At 36.8% G+C, this 21,947-nt stretch overlaps 1 protein-coding gene across 1 annotated transcript in view; it reads left to right on the forward strand.

Moving 5' to 3' along the window:
• Positions 1 to 18,600, forward strand: part of Madm (MLF1-adaptor molecule) — a 159,297-nt gene extending 140,697 nt beyond the window's left edge. The window contains exons 8-12 of the mRNA XM_071658887.1: positions 606 to 786; positions 3,333 to 3,495; positions 4,861 to 5,047; positions 8,975 to 9,094; positions 12,452 to 18,600. Of these exons, the coding sequence (XP_071514988.1) occupies positions 606 to 786; positions 3,333 to 3,495; positions 4,861 to 5,047; positions 8,975 to 9,094; positions 12,452 to 12,622 (822 nt within the window). The 3' untranslated portion in view covers positions 12,623 to 18,600. The remainder of the gene's footprint in view (positions 1 to 605; positions 787 to 3,332; positions 3,496 to 4,860; positions 5,048 to 8,974; positions 9,095 to 12,451) is intronic.
• Positions 18,601 to 21,947: the final 3,347 nt, after the last annotated feature.

Consider the following 21,947-nt stretch of genomic DNA (forward strand, 5'->3'; position numbering starts at 1 on the left):
GTTAAGAATTTCAGATCTTAAGGGGAAAGATGCTATCTCTGTACATCATATTTGATTTTTATTTTCGTCCATTCATGGCAGAATTACTTTTACAGAATCATCCATCATTATGTTTACAATTCATCCTCTCACAAAGACACAATAACAGTTTTTGAATTGTCAAGGAATCATATATCCTGTTTGGCTGCCTTGTATGATCAGTTAACATTACTTCCATTTAGAAACATATTGCTTGACATAGATTGAGGGTTGCTGCAACAAGCATACAATTGCTATAAAGTCAAAATAAGGAATTATGAAAGAGGAAGAAAGTATGTTCTGATGGAGAAGAGCATAAGTATAGAACTTCAGGATGGGATGCAAAGTTTGTATATGTATATATTGTTGGAGAATACTTCAGATTTTGAGTGGGAATGGTAGACTACCAAGGGTTGTGAAAGTATGAATGTATTCAGAGATAAGAAGTGTTAAAATGACAGGCTTTTTGTCTCGTGTATCTTTTCATGGCAACTGATGCGAACTGATCATTTAGTAACAAATGAATATTTCCTGACTTTGTTGTGTAAACTAATAGATATTCTTAATAATTTTCTTTTTGATTTCAGGTGCTAAAAACTATACATTCCTTGGAACATGAGCAGCAAAGAGACTTCATACAGCAGTGCCTAATCCCTGACCAGAGTCAGCGTCCGAGTACGGCACAGCTGCTCTTCCACCCAGTGTTATTTGAGGTCCACTCTCTAAAACTCTTAGCAGCTCATGCTCTTATACACAATCCTAAGAAATGTAAGGATCTAAGTGTTGTAACTATTTCCTGTGTTATGTGACTTTAGTAAGATTGTTTTATTCGACATCTCTTCATACACTTGATTTTTGTCTTTGTATAATTTCATGTGTGTAATTACCCATTTGTACTGTCAAGGGAGGGCATTATGTAAATACCCATTTGTACTGTACAGGGAGGGAGTTGTATACTCATGGAGTCCTGTATCGTGAACACTTTTTTAAACTTCTATATGCTGTCATCATTTACCACATCCTTATTCAGTTTATTCCATTCATTTATCATAAAAGTATTTCTTCATCTTTTCTAAGAAGCCTCATAATTAATTTCCTTTTTTTATTCTATGGTTGTCCAATCCCTACGTCTTTCAAAGAACTGTTCGCTGTTGCAGTGTCAACCTGTTTTAAAATCTTAAAACTGTAACCCCTAAATAATTGAGCTTCAAAATTTAGGTCCTCAGTGAGGGGGTTTATGAAATATTTCGGTCATCAGTTTAGAGGGAAAACTGCGCCCCCTCTATCCATTGATGGTGATAAAGTTTCATGTTTTGCATGTCTCAAAAGTTGCCTGAGAGGGAGTGGTATTGGAGATCATCCCCTCCTGTATTATTACTTCCCCAAAAAGAGCAGAGGAAGGGATCATGTGAGGATTTTTCACGTAAGATTCAGCTGTTTGTTTATGGCGCTGCCTTGCTAAGGCAGGAAATGGCAAACACATTTATAAGATGAGTGTTGATAAACCTTATGTGTAGGAATTTGCTTATCCAGTATGTTTTATGCATATGTTGCTGACAGAATTTTGCATTGTATATGAGGAAAAAATTAATGATTAGAGTGTAATGAAACTTTTTGTCCACTTTATTGTTTCTGTTAAGTGGTTGATTGAATAAGAAACAAAATAAGACAGATGTGTGGTAGTAAGAGGAGTATTTATGACAGCAAAAGAGCGTGTGCTGAAATGTTTTAGACATGGAGAGTTTGAATGAGAAAAGGATGACTAAGAGGATAATCTGAAAGGAAAAAGGAAAAGGAGTTGGAAGGATGTTTTGAAGTCTAAGGGCCTGAACTTGCAGGAGGATGTGAGGTGTGCAAAGGATTGATAGAATTGGAGCGATTTGGTTTATAGGGGACAGTGTGCTCTCAGTAGGCTGAACCAGGGCACATGAAACAGTTGGGGAAACCACCAAAATGACTATGAGGTCTGATTATGGATAGAGGCTTCTGGTTTCTTTGCATTATTCATGACAGCTGAATACTGGATGTAAGCAAATGAGCTTTATGAAAGAAAGACTTTGTTTGAAGGTGCATGGGAATTATTTTCAGTGGCTGTATGTATCTATCGTATCATTCAGTAAGTATAAGGTGAATGTAGTACGTGTAATTGCCCTGCATCTAAGCATTCATGTGCTATATGGCACATATATTTCTCCATCAGCTTTCACCATTCTTATACTGAATATGTGTTATTGTATGTTCATTGGTTAGGTAAAGATTTAAAAAACTGAATAGAAGAAATATTTATGGAAAGTCCTGTGGGTCCTGGTTGTGGATAGGGAGCTATGGTTATGGTGCATTACACATGACTGTTAGATTATGGATGTGAGCGGATGTGGCCTTTCTTCGTCTGTTCCTGGTTTAGCCCAGATGCTTCACATGCCTTGGTTCATTCCATTGACAGCTCTTCAACCCCTGTACACATCATTCCAGTTAATTCTATCCCATGAATGCTTTTCACTCTCTTGCATGTTCAGGCTCCGATCACTTAAAATCTTTTTCATTCCATCGGTCCATGTCCGGCATGGTCTCCCTCTTGTTCCCTCCACTTTTGACACATATATCATCATTGTCAACCTCTCCTCACTCATTCTCTCTGTATGTCCAAACCATTTCAGCACACCCTCTTCAGCTCTCTTAACCATACTCTTTTTATGAACACACCTCTCTCTTACCCTTTTATTATTTACTTGATCATACCACTTCACCAGGTATTATCCTCAAGCATTTTGTTTCCATCACATCCACCCTTGATCATTCACTGACTGAATAGTGAATGATTTGAACTGAAAATTTTGAACTAAGAATCCTTTGAAACTGATGGTTGACCCAGCTCAGATCATAGATCAAGTGTCAATGCCCTAAGTGCTCAGTAAACTTAGTGTCAGTAATGGTCAGCCATAAACATCAGACTTAAAAAAGCACAGATCTTTCATAAAATTTATTATTTTGCAAAGTAGATTTTTGGTTGGCAGATACTTCTCTCGTAATTGAAAATTTTCTCCTCATTGAAGGTAAATGTTCTCTGTAGGAGCCATGTATCCATGTTGAAATACTGAATTATTGAGTTGAAATATATTTATGTACAGTAATACCCCAAGTGTCTTTCACCAGAGGTACGTAACATTTAGTCATTCTTTAATATGTCCAATTTTTCCATATGTCCTTCCTATTTCAAACACAATTCAACATTTCATCTTACTGGGGACTGATTTTGCATACATAGATATTTAGGTATTTTGTGGAGTTTTGCTACTTCACATTTTCTATTTCAGCAAACAAGTTCATAGATAACTCTGTTGAAGATATGCTACAACACCAGTACCACAGTGACAGTATAGTAGCAGAGATCAGACACGGTAGTGGAGAGCCCAGACTTTTTCGAATGGCCGATATTCCTGTCACAGAAAAGTTGGAAAAGTTTATTGAAGATGTCAGGTAAGTAAATTAGACTTTTTCTGTGTGAGAAACAAATTTGAATATAAAGTAAAAGATTTTGAATGTGGAGCTATAAAAGGTACTGTTATGGTCCACAGCCAAATCTTTTTAACTTCAGTTTAGTGTAAACTGGCTTACAACAGAAGTTGTACTGGATATGATTCACCTTTGATGGCATCACTAGTTGTTTCACTTGTACTCATTCAGCCGCACACTAAATTTAGCTAGATTAATTAAAAAGTTTATTTTTAAAAATTCATGTTGTATGTTTGTGTATATCCCAGTGTCAGTCTGACCTTATTTGTTGCTAATTGTTTTAATTCTTTAGAGAAATTCACTTCATTCAGATGCTTAGATATGAGAACATGCATGCTTTATGAGTTATGTGAATGTTTGGAATTAGGAAGAGGTAGATATAGAGGAAAGTGTTAAGGGAGGAATGAGAAATAAAAAAGCAGTGTTTGAAAGGTGATGGTAGATTTCAGAATGTATGAAATGACAAGGGTGGCTTCACCATATATGTGATGCATCCATGATCAGTTTTGCCCAACTGATGTACAAATAGGAAAAAAGAGCATTTTTTACCATTCATTGCAAGTAAATGATGACCTTTGAAGATTATTATTCATAAACAGGCTCTGAAAATGGTACCTATGTATTCTGAAATATTACTCATACATGACCCCTTTATGCATAAGAAAGAATATTACCGGTACTACCCACCTTGGTATTGGCAGGGCTTGTAATGGCTGCGTAGGGAGCCAGCTCTTTAGTGGTCATTGAGTTGCAGTCCTGCCACCCAGGCAGTTGTTTTTTCTTTCTACCTCACCCACATGTGGACTGCTTGCATTTTGTCTACAAACATACTGTCTTCTCTTGTCGCACATATAACTTGACAACTCTTAACTCAACTCATTCTTCTTAACTCTAGATTTTCCTGAGGGGTTGGTAAATGGTAGAAGTGATAGATAGGAGTAATAAGTAGGAACTGTAGGGATGAGCATTAGGTAGATACATTTGGTAGAAGTAGTTGGTTGGAACATTAGGCAGGGAAATAAATAGATGCATTAGGTGGAAGCATTCGGTAGGAACATTAGGTAAGAGCCTTTGGAAACACTGCACTAGAGTTCCCTTCAACCAATAGCTTGTTAAGGGTGGGGCTCTAAGGGTAAAGAAGTGGCACTAGAGTTTACCAGTTATGTTGACTCTTGCCATGCCACCCCCTTGAGGGGAGTTCCTAGGGGGAACCGGCATCCGAGATATCAGTTAGAGCATTTTAATGTGATTTTTTCATGAACTTTTTTTCCCTAGCAGCCGTTGGATAATGATACACTGTTTTCATGTGTTTATCTTCATATTTAACAGGTATGGCATTTACCCTCTGACAGCATTTAGGCTTCAGCAGCAGCCTCCATCCCGCACTCGGGCTATCTCACCAGAAGCTGTTGATCCTGTTACATCAGAAACTCCAGAGACAACAGAAATAGAAACTCGCAAGGTTATCAACATGATGTGCAATATTAAGCCAAATGAAAATGGGCATGGATTGTTTGTGAGTATATTGTTTTGATGATATCCCGTACTGACCATTTGATATTTGATGATATTTTGTACAGAGAATGATTTAGAGAGTAGTAACACACAGTGAAGTGGAAGGATGCAGCAGATTGTCTTAGTTGATGATGGTTTGAGAATAGATTGCTGTATAGTTATATGTGGTAAGTGAGGCAAATGAAGGACAGTTATTGTAACTGCTAGTGCTCATTTTATGCCTAGGTCGTGTGATTAATCCTTTTAGTATTTTGTCCTCCCCAGTCTTCCATTTGTTCATCTTATTACCCTCTTTTTGTACACGTTGAACCTAAGTTTAAATGTTGAATTACGCTGGATACTTGTTGAGGGTAATGCTGGTATCGACCAATCCAAAGCTTAAGATGGCTTCTGGTAGGTTTGTTTTGAGTGCCACAAATTTTCTGTAGCAGCGGTATTCACTGTTCGGCTTGCAGGCTGCATGTAACCTGCGCTTGTCTCTCCTGTGGCTCAAAAGAGGGAGGAGAAAAAATAATGTTATTAAGACAGATTGTAAGGGTAATGATACATTTAGGGATGAATATTCCGTGATCATGACTAAGACAGATTGTAAGGGTAATGATACATTTAGGGATGAATATTCCGTGATCATGACTAAGGTGTATTAAATGTAGAGATTTAATGTAATTCTGATATGTATAAAGATAATTTTTTGGTACAAAGATTCTTCATGTATGTACTTTGTAGCCCACTCAAATTTTTCTACTGCCCTAATAGACTCTCATTATTTTTCTAGTGATCATCACTGGTCTAGAGAGATTGTGTTAGAAAGAAAAAGATACAGGGTTGAAATCAATTTCCTCACCATAGTCTCCATTATTAGTGGAAGACTTATAACAATACCCAGTTGAGTAGGATAATACTTGATAATCTTTTTTCATAACTGCAGATTTCACTGTCTCTGTCCATCTCTCTTAAAAGTTATATTTCATAAAAAGACAAAACTGGCATTAGTGAAATCTTTCATGATACTACTCAGGTATAGCATGGACCAGTCCAGTATAGATATACAAAAAATGGCACATTTGTGCTAATATGCAAAGGCAGTCCCAAATTAACTCTAAACAAGAAAGACCAGTCAGCCTAACAGTGCATATGATCAAAATATATGGGAGGGTGATGAATACCTTATGGGGTACCTTGTTAGGAACAATATGAGAAGTGAAGGGCAACATAGATTTATAACAGGTAAAAGTATACAAATGCAATTACAAATTCTCTATGATGACATCAGTGAAACTTTTAACTTAAGGGAAGAGAAGGGATGCTGTTTTGCTGGATTTTGCAAAAGCACTTGTTCTTTTAAACTTTACTGTGTTATTAGAAAAAGTGATAAGACATAACATCAAAGGAAAATTAGAAATGTGGATTAAATAGTTTTTAACCAGCAGAAAAACATGGGGAGTGGTAAGTGTTTTTTCAGGAGTGCCACAAGAAACAGTATTAGCCACAATGGATGGTATTGTAGTTGAATTTCTTAAGAAGGGGGATAACTGCAACTTGATTGGTTTGTTAGGATTCTATGTTTATATCAATGACTTGGAGATTGGTGGAATGTATGTAGAGTGCTGTTGTATAGGGAAGTGGGACAAAGGTGAGTGTTCAGATTACAGAGATATAAGTTTGTGGAGTGTACCTGGTAAGCTATTTTATGGAAGAGTGCTGATGGAGAGGGTAGTGGCATGCACAGAGCAACAGACTAAGGGAGGAACAGTGTGGTTTCAGGAGTGGTAGGGGATGTGTAGATCGGGTGTGAGCTCTGAAGGATGTGTATGAGAAATACATTGAGAAACCAGAAGGCTTTGTATGTGGCATTTATGTTTCTGGGGAAAGCATATGTTGGAATTGATAAAGATGCCTTGTGGAAGGTCATTTGAATATATGGTGTTGGGAGGAAGGCTGTTAGAAGCAATGAGGAGTTTAATGAAGAGTAGGGCATATGTGTGAATGGGTAGAGAATGGGGTGAGGGGTTCCAGGTGAAGATGGGTCTGCAGCAGGGGTTTGTGTTGTTATTGTGGCTTTTTAATTAGCTCATGGATGGGGTAGTGAGGAAGTTAAATGCAAGGGTCTTGGAGAGAGGGGTAGGTATGCAGTCTGTAGTTGGTAAGGGTGCCAGGAAACTGAGTCAGTTGTTTTGCTGCTGATATGACACATGGCAGATTCAAATGAGACTGCAGAAGTGGGTGTCTGAGTTTGGGAGAGTGTGTGAAAGGAGAAAATTGATGTGAAGTTAATGTGAATAAATGCAAAGATATTAGATTTATCAAAGCAGAGAGACAGGTACCTGGGGTTTAAGTTTGAACAAAGAAAAATTGGAGGAAGTGGAGTATTTTAGGTACCTGGGAATGGACATGGTAGCAAATGGAACCATGGAAGTGGAGGCAAGTCATAGGGTTGGTGAGGGGGGGCAAAGGTTCTGGTAGTTTTGAGAAATGTGTGGAAAGAGAGGTCACTATTAGAGAGGGTGAAAATAGTATGTTTGAAGGATTAGTAGCCCAAACAATGTTGTATGGATATGAAGCATGGGCTATGGATGATAATGTACAGAGGAGAGTGGATGTGTTGGAAATTATGTGAATGCATGGGGACGATATGCGAGATAAGGAGGGTTGATTGAGCAAGTAAAGATAGAGAGATGCAGTAATTGGAGGAGTATGTTAGAGTGTACTGAAATGGTGTTGATGTGTGAAGAGAGGAGAGTTTGATAAAGAAGGTATATGTGTCAGAAGTGGAGGGGACAAGAAGAAAAAGGAGACCAAATTGGAGATGGAGGGATGGAGTGTAAAAAGATTTTAAGTTTTCAGGGCCTGAGCCATGCAGTAAGGTGAGAGACATGCATAGGATTAAGTGAGCTGGAGTGATGTGGACTGAACCAGGACATGTGAAGTAGCTAAGGGAATCAGTGGAAAGGTCTGTGAGGCCTGGTTTTGGATAGGGGATATGTGGTTTTGGTGCATTACTCATGACAGCCAGAAGATGGATGTGAGTGAATGAGGCATTTTTGTTTTATGCTCCTTGCACTACCTTGCAAATATGGGAAATGGTCAGTGAGAGCGAAAGAAAGAAAAAAGGGTCATATATTTTCCAGGCATTTTAGCTGATCAGATTCCACCAGAGTTGATGGCAGTCTGTTTATACCATTCTTTGTCAGTTATGCAAAGAACAGATGACAGGAGCAGCTTGGTTTCCTACGAATGGAGTAGTTACATACAGAACTAAAATTTTCTGAGTTGTATTTTTATGAATATGAATTGTAGGTATCTTGAATTGGAGTTGTTTAGATGCATCTTCTGTTATAACTTCTTGAGTCGCATGAGGGAGAAATTATAATTACACAGAAGTATACTTAATGGATTTATTTTGCCTAGTTGGAGGTCTTCTGGCAGTTCCTTAAAATTTTAGAGGGAGAAAAAATGGAAGAGATATTTTCAGGGATATGCAGATTGTACTAAGTGTAGATATATTTGCAAGGGATACAAGTTTTTGCCACCAGGTTTCCAGCTCTGAAGAAAACTACATGTTTATGTAGCTACATCATAAATAAAGAAGGTTTTTCTTTTATGCAGTCAGGAAACAGGTTATGTGAATAGCGTAAAGGTTGTCTCAGTAAATTTACTCCTAGTAACCAAGTAACATGTAAGGCAAAAGTAAGGATGGTAGTTCTCAGAAATGGGAAAACAGAGATGTCTTTAGTGTTGTAGCTGTGCAAATATGGCAAAAGTGAAGAATTATCAGTGTGTGTGATATGTCCTTATCTTCCTCCATGGTAGTAATTTCATTAATAATCTAGGCCAGTGAGATTCCATAATCGTTATTGGATGATATCTTTGAAGAAATTGTTTCATCTCTGGATATTCTGTTCTTTAGATATGTATAAATGTGTTGCAGATGACCATTTCCCTTCGTTTAGAAGACAAGATGAATCGGCAGCTATCATGTGTTGTGGAGGATGGTGAGGGTGCTGCAGCTCTCACGGATGAACTTGTTAAATATGGCTTTATCAGTCAGGTGGGTGCCATGTTTTTTCCTGTACTGAAGAAATATGTAATGTGTCAGGGTTTTACAGGAAGTTTAACCTCTATGAGGATTGTTGTTGAAGCAGCAACATACACTTGTTTACACTTGACAGTTCTGATACTGTATTGCAGTTTGTGTATAATACCAGTGTATTTGTATAGATTTTGTATCATAGTGGCTAATGTCCCCACACCTATATATCCTACATATTCAGTATTATTATTCATTTCTCAATTTAATGGGATGGGTCAGGTAAATGCAGCCTATAAACAACACTTGCACACACACACACACACACACACACACACACACACACACACACACACACACACACACACACATCCTCACTCTGCACCCATTGTGTTGAAGTGAAACATGGACCTCACACTTTATAAAAGTGCTTTTTATGTTTTCACTCTGTACAATAGCTTATGTTAAGTGAGACCAGAGTCTCCATTCATACCTCTTCCATACACAGAATGCTTCCATTGCATCATATCAGAAGTATTCCTTGCCACAATAATTTTTTTCTCTTACCACATCCTCTTACCACATCTGTCAATCTCTTTTGTCGTTTACCTCACCCTCCATGTATCATTTTGACCAAGTTATTATCTGTCATATATTCAAGAAGACACCATCCTGAAATACTTATATCCTTTTACTCTTCTAATGATTACATAGTAAATGTTCAGAGTGGTATTAGTTGGATCTGGAACTAAGCAAACCTTTCAGACTTAGAATTATGTTATATAACATTTGGAGTAGCACAGCTATATGTCTGAAGTTGAACATCCTTGCTCATGGGGTATCTAAAGTTTCTTTTTATACTAGGATCAGATATTTTTACTGATGGACTCAGATAGCTTTGGTCCCTGAGGGTCATGTTCTTTATTATGCTTCGTATGTTTATAATTGTTTTGGTTCATGTGAATAATGTTTTCCCCATTAAGATGAAATTCTAGTGTAAATTGAACATAAGAATTTGAAGAGGGTAGTTTTATGGATAGTTCTGGTAGAATTAAATCTTTTTAATCTTAAAGAATATGCTTTTGTTACTTGTGTCCAATTTTTTATATTCTTGCTCAGCTAAATCTGATCTAATAGCTTTTACTCAAAAGATGGTTTATTCTTACATTTGGCATCTTGTAAAATTGGTTTTGATTTAATATTTGTTTGATATCCAGAAAAATTTTGAAGTAGGAAATATATTTAATCCATTTATTTTTTGTTATAAGCTATAAGCTTTACATCTAGAACTTAATTTATCCATTTCACATGGGTATAAGTGTTAATTCTTGATTCAAGTAATGTTTGTTTTTCTTACAGAAGGAGTATTATTATTTACAAGTTATTAGAAAGAGTTTTAACAATATCCTGTTTTTGATACTCTGTGATCTATTAATATTATTTTTTTTCTGGAATTGTTGAAGGTGGGATATGAAAGTTTAAGAAGGCTAATGATTGGTGAAATGAGGAAGGTAAATCTTGTGAAAGAGAAGAGGTGAATGAAAAGTGCCTATAGAAAAGGGGTGTGAGAAATTGAAAGGAGCACAGCAAAGATGAGAAATGGAGTGACTATTATGAAGAATTGTTGAATGTAGTAAATGATAAGAAGGAAGAATGAATCTTGATAAATAGTATGGTGAAAGGAGAGGAGGTAGCGAAACCCTCATGCAGGATGAAGCATGGCAAAGCATCAGGATACGATTGGATTACAATTGAGTTTCTCAAGAGAGGGAATGACTGGGTTGTTGATTGGTTATTCAGGCTGTTATATGTTTGTTTGGCTGAGGATGACAAGCCTGAGGACTAGCAGAATGCATGTTTATTAACGGGGAACAAAATTTGATTTTTGAATTACATTGAGTTGGTTTGTTTAGTTTTCTGGGTAAGAAGTATGAGAGAGTGATGAAAGGATTGGGATGTGCAAAGAGAGGTAGAGGGTGCTTGAACTAGGCATTTGTTGTGAGGATTTTGTGTAGGAAATTCTTTGAAAAGGAGAATAAATTGTATGTTACATTTATGGATTTGGATAAAACATATTAGTTATTCTATGGAAGTTGTTTTGAATATATGGGGTGAACAGAAAGTTACTAAATGCAGTGAAGAGTTTTTACTAGGAGAGTAAGACATATTTGCAATTAGGAGGAAAGGAGGGCAAGTGATGCCTGATGAAGGTAGGGCTACATATAGGATATGGAACGTCACCATGGTTATATAAGCTGTTTATGGACGGGATGGTGAGGGGGTAAACGCGTGGGTCTTGAAGCAAGAGGCAGATTTAGTTTGCTTTGGGGAGGGGGAATTGATTATTTGCCCTTTGCAGGTGACTTAACTGTAGTAGCAGATGCCAGAGAGAACTCCAGAAAATGGTGACAGATGTTAGGAATTTATGTAAGTTGAGAAGGATGAGTGGGTATGTCGGGGCATTGTGGTATCACTGGGCAAATGAAAAAATTAAGGTAAATGATAAAATCGTCTCCAGGACTTGGCTTTTTATGGTAGGCATTGGTTTTGGTACATTTTACATTACAGACAGAAATGGGAAGTGTGCAAAAGATGCCATCATTCATTTATTACTGATGCAGCCTCAGTTAGTATGAAACATGTATCTTTTTCTTGCTTATTAGCCATTTCCTTTGTTAGCTGGGTAACATCAGGGACTTGTGAAGAAAAGGCCCTGGAAAATTCCCTGGTAGTCAAGCTTGCTTGGTGTTAAGCTCAAACCATAACTTTTTACCATGAATGACCTTGTATTGTGGCTGGAGAAATATGTGAGGAGGCAGTGGTATCTCACTTTCTGTTTATGTGTATGGATGTGTCATTTCATATAACCAGTGTGTTACGGGACCCTGAAAATTAGCATTGGTGTTATATGATGATGGTTTTGGATGATTTGTGTATATTATTCACATAGCAGTTAACAACTTGTAGCTGGTCAACTTAGAATACTTTAGGTATTATTCTTGTTTTTTCTTTTTTGTCAAAACCCGTTTCCATTTAATTTGTCATCCAGTTAATTGACTGAGTCTTCAGATCAAGCTGTTGAAGTGCTTAGACAATTTTTCTTTTTTAAAACCCATTTTCTCTATTGGTACCACTTTCAGAACTGAATGTAAGTTTAGGATCTGAAATGTAACAGAATGCCACAGTTTAGCTGTGAAAGTCAGGGATTATGATTGACAGTATAACATTGTAAAACACATTGGCAGATGCCTTACATTACATCCCTATCGACTGGTTGGTTGCAGATAACTTGCTCAGGCATTCTGATGGTATCACTTGACTATACAACATTGAAATAGTTATGAATTATTTATCATCATTTTGATATACCCTTTTCAGATGGACAAAGATGAGATAAGTAGCTTGATAGAAGACCATTTAACACGAGTTCGGAATGGATCAACCATGACAATGTCAACTGGACGTAGTAGCAGCCGAGGAAACCTTCTGCAGAATGAAGATGGGTTAAGTGTGATGCATCCCCCAACTATCACCATGGCAACCAGATAACACCCATGATCCTCTTTACACCCTCAAGCACAGCCTCACATTATTATACACCACACATTTTTTTACTAGGTGAAAGCTTATTGAGAGGTTTCTCTCTTGGAACTGGTTGGAGGAAACTTTTTTATGTGCATTTATCGAAGGTGGAAAAGCTGTCAGACCAAACGATGCTGTTTTTTATGTATGCAGTTGCTCAGTAACTTGATATTGTAATTATATCATTTGTTATTAGGGAGCATTTGGACAGTATCAGGTGCATTTCAGGGTCAGCATGTTGGGAAAATTTGATTTATAAAAGATTTTTTATTATTATTATTATTATTATTATTATTATTATTATTATTATTATTATTATTATTGTTATTATTATTTAGGTACAATTACAAGTGACCTCCCTAGTATTGTGATATGACGTGTTTTGAATCCCCTCAGAAGTGATCACTAACATGTAAGGTTCTTCCCATTATTCATAACCTGCTCCATGCTTAAGCCAAATAGGAACATAGATAGTTTCCCACTGAAACATATGTAGCTTCTGGGAGGGTGACTGCCAAGAGAGAGTGAGTGTGCGAGTGGCTGGAGTATCACTAGGGATATTTACTACTATTGCAGTAATGACATCTTGTTGATTGTTTGGTTTCCTGTTCTGAACTAAAAATTGCCCTCCCAGTCCTTCTTCTTGGACAAATTAGGGACAGGTAATTGTCTTAAAGTAGTTCAGCAGCGAAGCACACTATTATTTTCATGAAGAGTTAAATGTTATAAGTGTTGTCTATCATATTTTTTTGTATTTGAAGGATAATTATGGTGAACTACCTATTTTTATGAAAGGGACATATCACTGAAGCAAGTAATCTGATTAATCTCTTGTAAAATGCTTGTCTCTGCTCCTCTTGTGGTTAACACATCTGTGTTAGAAGGATGTGTGGCAATGTTGTAGTTCTCATTCAACCATGTGCCTGAAAATGAATTATTAGGATCTGATTTCTTTCTTTTGTAGCATATCCATTTATTGTGTTCCAAGTTCACTAAGATATACCTATTCCTGGATTAAAAACCTTTGTACACCATCTGCAGGTTTTGTTGGGTGGCATCTCTCAGCTGAGAAGAGTAAATCTATTTTAGAATCTTTATTGGAAGGTAATTTCCCTTTTTATAACATAGTGAATAACACCCTGCCAACCCTGCCCTGAGTAAAATTTAAACTTAGGTTTCAGGAGATAAGAATATGGTGTGTTCTTATTGGTCCACTGTGCTCCAGGATTACTGTATTTAATATGGATTAATTTTCATATGTAAAAAAAAATACTCAAACAGTATATTTTCATAGATTGAAAGATATATATATATATATATGTGTGGCAGCAGTGGAGGGAACAAGGAGAAGCAGGAGACCAAATTGGAGGTGGAAGGATGGGGTGAAAAAGATTTTGAGTGATCTGGGTCTGAACATACGGGAGGGTGAGAGGCTTGCAAGGAATAGAGTGAATTGGAATGATGTGGTACACCAGGGTTGACATGCTGTCAATGGACTGAACCAGGGCATGTGAAACATCTGGGATAAACGATGGAAATGTCTGTGGGACCTGGATGTGGATAGGGAGCTGTGGTTTTGGGGCATTACACATGACAGCCAGAGACTGAGTGGATGGGCCATTCTTCGTCTGTTTCCTGGCGCTAACTTGCTGACATGGGAAACAGGGTTTGAATGTAATATTTTTTTTTCTTTTTTATTATACCTAATCGCCGTCTCCCGTTTTCAGCGAGGTAGCGCAAGGAAACAGATGAAAGAATGGCCCAACCCACCCACATACACATGTATTTACTTATGAATATATATATATGGTGCCTGGATAATCTCTCCATCTGTATATTTGTAAATTAAGATTTCTTATAACAATTCCAAGGCTAAGTTGTGAGCTGGGGTATGGGAGATAGGTATATAGTTGGTAAATGCCTTCACAGGACATATCAATGCTCTGTTACCTTCCAGATGTGAGAAAGGGAGATATTACACAGGTTTTGTAGATGATGGCATGACTAAAATTTCCTTACTTCTACTGTTGTTAGAAGCAGTGAGGAGTTTTACCAAGAGAGCCAATTGTGTGTGCAAATAGTTCGAGAGGAGCAGGAGGAGTGGTTCCAGGTGAAGGTGGGTCTGTTGCATGGGTGTGTGACATCACTGTGGCTGTGTAATCTGTTTATGGATGATGTAGAGAAAGTTGAATACAAGGATCTTAGAGACAGGAGCAGGTATGCAGTCTGTTGGCAGGTACGGGGCATATGAGATGAGTCAGTTTGCTCATGACACAGCACCTGTGGCAAGAGTTGAGAGAGAAACTGCAGAGGCTGGTGTCTATGAGTTTAGAAGAATGTGTGAAATTGAAAAGTTGAGTGTAAATGTTAATAAAAGTGAAGTTATTAGGTTTAGCAGTGAAGAGAGACAGGTTATTTGGAATTTGGAGTTTGTGTTTGAATGGAGAGAACTTTTGAGAAGGTGGAGTGCATTAGATACTTGGTAGTGGATATGGCAGCAAATGGGAACTATAGGAACTGAAGTGAGCCATAGGCTGAGTTAGGGGCAAAGGTCCTGGGAGTGTTGAGGAATGTGGAAAATGAGGTCACAATTTGGGAGGGCAAAGATGGGTATGTTTGATGTTGCAGTGGTCCCAACTGTTTTCTGTGGTTCCAAAGCACAGGTATAGATGAGAATGTATGGAAGAGGGTGAATGTTTTGCAAATGTTAGGCCAATATGGGGTGTGAGGAAATTTGGTAGAGTAACAAAGGATAGGGTAATAGAGAGGTGTGGTAATAAGAATATGGTTAACAGAGCATAAGAGGGTGTGCTGAAAGGGTTTGCACAAGGAGAGAATGAGTGAGGAGAGGCTGACAAAGAGGACATTTGTGTCAGAAGTTGTGGGGACAAGGAGAATGGAGAGAACAAACTGGGGATTGGAAGATGGAGTAGAAAAGGTTTTGAGTGTTTGGGACCTGAACAGGCAGGAAGTTGAATGGCATGTATGTTTAGAGTGACTTTGGGTGGTGTGTTGCACAGAAGGTAACGTGTTATCACTGGACTGAACTAGGGTATATCATGTAGTTTGGGGAAACCACAGAAAGGTCTGTAGGGCCTGGTTGTGGATAAAGGACTGTGGTTTTGGTGTATTTCACTTGACCACTAGAAATTGGATGGGAGCAAATGAGGTGTTTTGTTTTCTTTCTTATTTCCTATAAATGTTCACCATATCCTATGCAGTGAGAGTAAGCACCAGGAACAGATGAAGATGGTCTTGTGGTCACATACTCTCTGGCTGTCATGCATGATTGTGAAATGACATAATAGTAATAATTATGATGCATATCCTTGGAGATAGGAGAGAAAGAATACTATCCATGTATCTCCTGCATGTCATAGAAGGCATATTTTTCGAAAGAGGCAAGAGTCGGGTGCAGGAAATCCTCCCCTCCTGTATTACTTCTTAAAAGAAGGAACATAGGAAGGAGCAAAATGTGGAGTTTTTCCTCTAAGGTTCAGTCATCTGTTCTTGATATTACTCACTTTTGCAGAAAATAGAGAACATGTATGAAAGAAAAGGTGTATGTTGTATATATCTATATATGATGCTACTGGAATCTGTGTGCAAGTGAATACACTGCTTGCAAGAATTCACCTTCAACAAGGTTGTATCACTTCCTCGAAAGAGAAGGACTACAGTCTGGTTGAGGAACTTTTCACCCCAAAGGGGGTTTGTTATTTTCCTTGCTTCAGCTCATAGTGCCACCTTGAAGTTAGAGTCCCATAAAAGGGATCCTTTGGTTGTATAATAATGATAATGTAGGTATATTTTAATAATTCCACCTACTCAAGGTTACATTGCAAGTGTATTGACAACCTTTGGCGAGGTTGTATCTGTGGGATTTCAATCATGTCAAAGAACTTCTTATTCTAAAGGAGTCTACATTGCACTGCTACTGAAAGTAGCACAGCAGGAGGTTTTAGAAAGGCCATGGGTAACACCAGGACTCTTGTGAAAATTGGTCTTATGGTAGATATAAAGAATAGGTAAATATTTGAAGAATAGACGTATGTTTTGATCACAAGAACTTGGATAGTCATTCAATTTCAACCTCAGGGTCTAAGCAAACAAATCATAAAGTGAAAGAAGAATTATGACAAGTGAAAGTTTTAAGAGAAATGTTGTTTGATTACTTAATCTCAGTATGGATTGTGATTGTGCTAAAATATTTTTTCATTTAATGCTGAAACTTTTGAAATTAATTGTTCAAGCAGGATGGTGTGAGTGATTTATGATTTAGGTTGATTAAAAAAATGTATTAAAGCATCTAAATATGAAGATTAAGTTATATAGAATTATGAAGCTAGTAAAGTTATATTTTAAGTAGTATCCAAAACTCAGGAGACAGATATTAAAGATGAATAGTTCCTGTGCCTCTTCATCAACAGAAGGCCAATTGTTTGATTTGTCAAAGATTATCAATATTGATTTTTGTATTGAAACATTTTTCAAAAGAATTTGCACATAGTTTCATAAGATATAAAAGATGATGTTAGCTTCTCACACAAAGTCTTGTATTACTGTAAACTTTCTGCAAATGCAGAAAAAGTGAAGATTGAATGCTATCCAGGATGACTGTTGTGTCAGACCGTTTATTAATACAAAATTTAAGATGGCTAGAAGTCAGTCCTTGATTTGGTTTCAAATAACTCCTTATTTACTTTGGTCAGTTTATCCAACCAAATATTTTGATTTGGGCATATTTCCTCATTACCTATGGGTGAGTCTTTATTTGTATTCTTGGTACCAATGTAACTTAGATAGTCAGTGGTAGTGGACTGTATATTTCATGATATTTTTCTGAATTTGGATTGGCATTATGGTAAGAGACCTTGTATGTTGCCTTAGTGCATTTTTTTATTCATGTTCACTGTATGCTATCTTTTTGAGGGATTTGGGTACAGTGTTATTATTGCTCTTGTTTTAAAGGTCTTTTTCCTTAATATATCCTTGAGTTGATATTGGAATATCCGTCTTATGGGTATATATTCTCATTGTACATGATATGGAAGGCAGGCACTGAAAGGTTTCAAGCTCTACTCATGATATGAGGTTTATAGATTATTTAGTTTGTGTTCCATTGAGTGGAAATAACTGGTAGAAATTTAATTAGCCGTAAGAGTATGGCAGTCAGTAAGGTTTAGAATATAGAAATGTGAAATTGTACTGTTAATTAAGGAAATGGTTGCTAGTAAGAGTTAGTAAAGCATGCTAAAATGTAACTGAGCAGATTATTTAAAAGAAGTAGTTTGCCACTTTATGACCAAGTTTGACCCTGGATGGTTTGCAGAGTTGGCAGTGGTGCATTTCACATTATGTTTACTTCCTATATAGGAAGTTTGGAAAATAGGCATAACTAGGAACACAGGTAATTTTTCATGCATATACTCCAGCCTAGTAGACCATTGTTTACCAGGAGGATGGCACCTCACCAAATGGGAAATTTATTTAGTGTAAGAATTATTGTATATTTATTAAAGTAAACAAAACCAACGTATATAAGTGGCAAAAGGTAACCAATATTATATATGTTTGCTGGACAAAGTCAGCCCTGTTTTCTTGATATAATTTTCCTGTGCATAGTCTATGAGTTATTGTTTTTTATAGAAATACTCATTTGTTCTCTTATTTTTCACTTATATATATATATATATATATATATATATATATATATATATATATATATATATATATATATATAAATTTTTCCATGATGATTATAATTTTAGTGAGAAATAGATTAACTTCTTGTTTCTTCAAGGTTAGTAAAATCATCAGTTGATGCTTTGGTGATCATACCATAATATCTGGTGAGTTCTTTCAAAGTTATATTTTTAAATGATACTTGTTACACATGGAATACAACAGTTTTCCCATTTGTTTAATGCAAATGTCTCACAAAACAGATAATAGAAATTCTTTAACCTTTAATTCTTTGCCAACTACATTTTAAGTGTGGTATCAGATCCATCCAGAAGCCAAAACATATGTATCACCTCAGAAATTGGCATCTGCTTAATCATGTATGTGAAATAGCCTCTGAATTAGATTTATTTTTACAGTATGTGAAACAGCCTATGGAGTTAAAAAGATTTTATTGCTATTATTGGGTTCACATATTCATCTCATGGTTTTCATTTAACCAGTTTTGAATTTGGCTGGCAACAGATGATACGAAATTCTAATTGTAACTTATTATAAGCATCATAATTCACAGTGATGAAAACTTCTGTTAGTTAGCACATGGGATTGTAGTAGATATCATCAGTTGAAAAACATTACTTTGCATTATTGTATTTCAACAGTATCATGAATATCACTGTTTGGGTGAATTCTGGATAAAGAAAACTTTTAGGTAGGTTTATTTCATTGTTGCAAAATATGTTTATATAGAAACTATTAAACTGATGCATTTGGTCCATTTCCTGTCTGAATTTATCAATGTGAGATAGGAATTTTATGAAGGCAAAAAATCATTTCAACCAGACTAGGATCTTTAGAAGATTGGTGTGTTTTCTGGAATAGACTATTTTTTGGTTTTCTAGGTCACTTACATTTCAGATTTGTTGATTTTTCTTGTTATTTATATTAATGCCAGTTCATTTCACTAAGTTTCTAGGCATGTCTTCAGTGCATCTTGTGAGATAGTCATTTTAGCTGAAGATCTCTCCATTTGATTGGCAGGTATCTCTTGAGTTGCGTGTCTTGTGAGAAAGTATCAGTTTGAAAATTTCGAATGTGCAGGAGTGTAAATTAGTCAAATAGTTTGAGTCTCTTTTATATGTATGATTTTCATTCAGGTGCTGGAAATGGCTTAATGGATGTACATGTATAGTAAAGATTTTTTTTCATTTACCTGTTCTTGTATTTATTGTTATAGCCAGAGTCTCATTAAACTTATTGGTTCATTTATGAAAACTAAAGTGTACTCTCAAGAAAAATGTTGAAAACTCATTTATTGATATTGTAGTTCACATATTTTTGCCAGGTATGGAATGTTTTATGACTAGGTTTTGTTCATACAGGCATGTTGAATGGTTTGCTCATAGATTGAGTGAGCCTTTTAATATCACTTGCTTTTGGCAGTAAAAATCAAGTTGTGGGATATAATTTTATCTGTGTCAAAGTAACCTGCAAGCTTGTTCCCTAGGCACAAAGGGTGAGGTGTGTGTATGTGGAGGTTGTGTATATGAGGCTTAGCCTATATAGAGGCCATATGATTAGGTTTCCCTGTGGTAGTAGACATTTTTTATATCTGTTGCTTCATGTTGATTTTGTGACATTTAATTTTTTAATTAACTAGATGTATCTACAGTGGTTCCTAAATACAGAATCTATGTTTCTGTACACTGATTGCCCATGCCTGCCAATCTTGTTCACATATTTTTTTCATATGTTTTTAACTTCACTCTCATTGTCATTTTTTCTTACCCCATGTAGGGATCAGTTTTCTCATGAAATATAAAGGATGAATTTTGTATTGCTGTTTGAGCTAAAGGATGTACAGCATGCTCTGAAAGCTGTACTCAGTTAGCTTGAGGCTTTGCCAGGTTTAGGTTTTCTGCTTTGGGTTTTCCCTGGATGGGCCTTTCATTTGGTAAGTTTTCCCAGTTCAGGGCTATCCCAGGTTGAAGCTTTCCTGTATAGGGGCTTTCCATATACTAGTGTGATGAGGATAGGGAAATGTTACCAGTGTTGCCTCTAGGTGGTGCTGACTGATTCACAGAAGGTGCAGATGCCTCATCCTTTCTCTTAAGAGTCTGCTTCTTGTTTATGTTATCGTCCTCAAGTCTAAAGACGTGACAGTAACAAAGTTCTGATGAAGTTTTGTAGACCTCGAGTATTGGAGTGCATGAAGTCATAGTGTAAGACATCCCATGATTTAGTATACTTTATTTCTTGCCTTGTAACCTGCTGATGATGATGTTTTCATCAGTTTATTGTAAGGTATAGTTTACATTTATCAGTTAGGCTGTGACCTGATGAGAAGCCATTAGTATGCTTTAATCACATTGCCATAGGACTTTCCCTAGCTTATGGGGTATCATAGGTGGCTGTGTGGTATTTCATAGTCCTGTCTCACACAGCTAGACCCACTAAAGGAAGTTCTGTGGAAAAGAACTAATTTACTTCTTACAAATGTCTGGCCAATATTTCAGGTGAATACCTCTAGGTTTGTATATAAATTCATGTATTTAAAAACAATGTGGTGCATACAGATTTTATGTATGTATGAATGTAAGTGTGTGTGTGTGTAGTTAAGGAACATCTATCTAGCTTTCTGTCTCTTGATATATATTATATATATATATAATATATATATATATATATATATATATATATATATATATATATATATATATATATATATATATATGTATATATATATATTTATATTATTACAGCTCTACCACCCCTTTTTCACAGGGCTCCTGCAGCATCAAGGCTGTGCTACAGTCAGTAGCAGGGAAAGGATGAAATCATGAGGAATGACAAGATCTTTGATAAGATTGTACTCCTTTTTGCCTCGTGACGATGATACAACCTTGCCAAAGGGGACTTTTCACTCTGTTGTAACCACATGTAGGTGGATTCCATTAATGCCTATATATATGTAGATATATAATGGAGTCCTATCCTTTATATGGAGAGATTTAGGGAGGAGAGGTTGAATAGGAGGGTATGTGTGTGAGAAGTAGAGAAGACAAGAAAGGGTACACCAAATTAAAAAAGGAAGGTTAGAGTGGAAAAGAATATCGATACTTGGCCTGAACTTGCAGGAGTGTGGAAGATGTGCACGGGATAGATGAATTGGGGGATGTTGTTTTGTCACTGGACTGAACAAGGGTATGTGAAGCAGCAGTGGGAAACCATGGAAAGGTTTGTGGAGCCTGATTTGGCTGGGGGTCTATTGTTTCAGTGAATTACTCATGACAGCTAGAGAATAGGTGTGAGCAAATGAGGCCTTTTCATCATCTGTTCCTGGCACTGCTTTGCTAATATGGGAAATGGTGAACAGTTATGAAAGATTGTATAGATAGTTACTTCCTCCTGCCCCAGGAGTCCTTTCTGTCCTTATGAGGCTTCTGCAACAGTCAGGAAGCTGGCCACATCAACTGGACGGGACCATATTTCATAAAGTATTGTGATGTGTGTGCATCTACCCACAGAGAGTGCAGGGCAGTTGAGTAGTAGGTGCTTGGTGTCTTCTTTATGGTAGGTGCATCTGGGGATGAAGGATCTTGGGATA

This window comes from Panulirus ornatus, chromosome 67, assembly GCF_036320965.1.
Source record: "Panulirus ornatus isolate Po-2019 chromosome 67, ASM3632096v1, whole genome shotgun sequence".
Classification (NCBI taxonomy): Eukaryota; Metazoa; Arthropoda; class Malacostraca; order Decapoda; family Palinuridae; genus Panulirus; species Panulirus ornatus.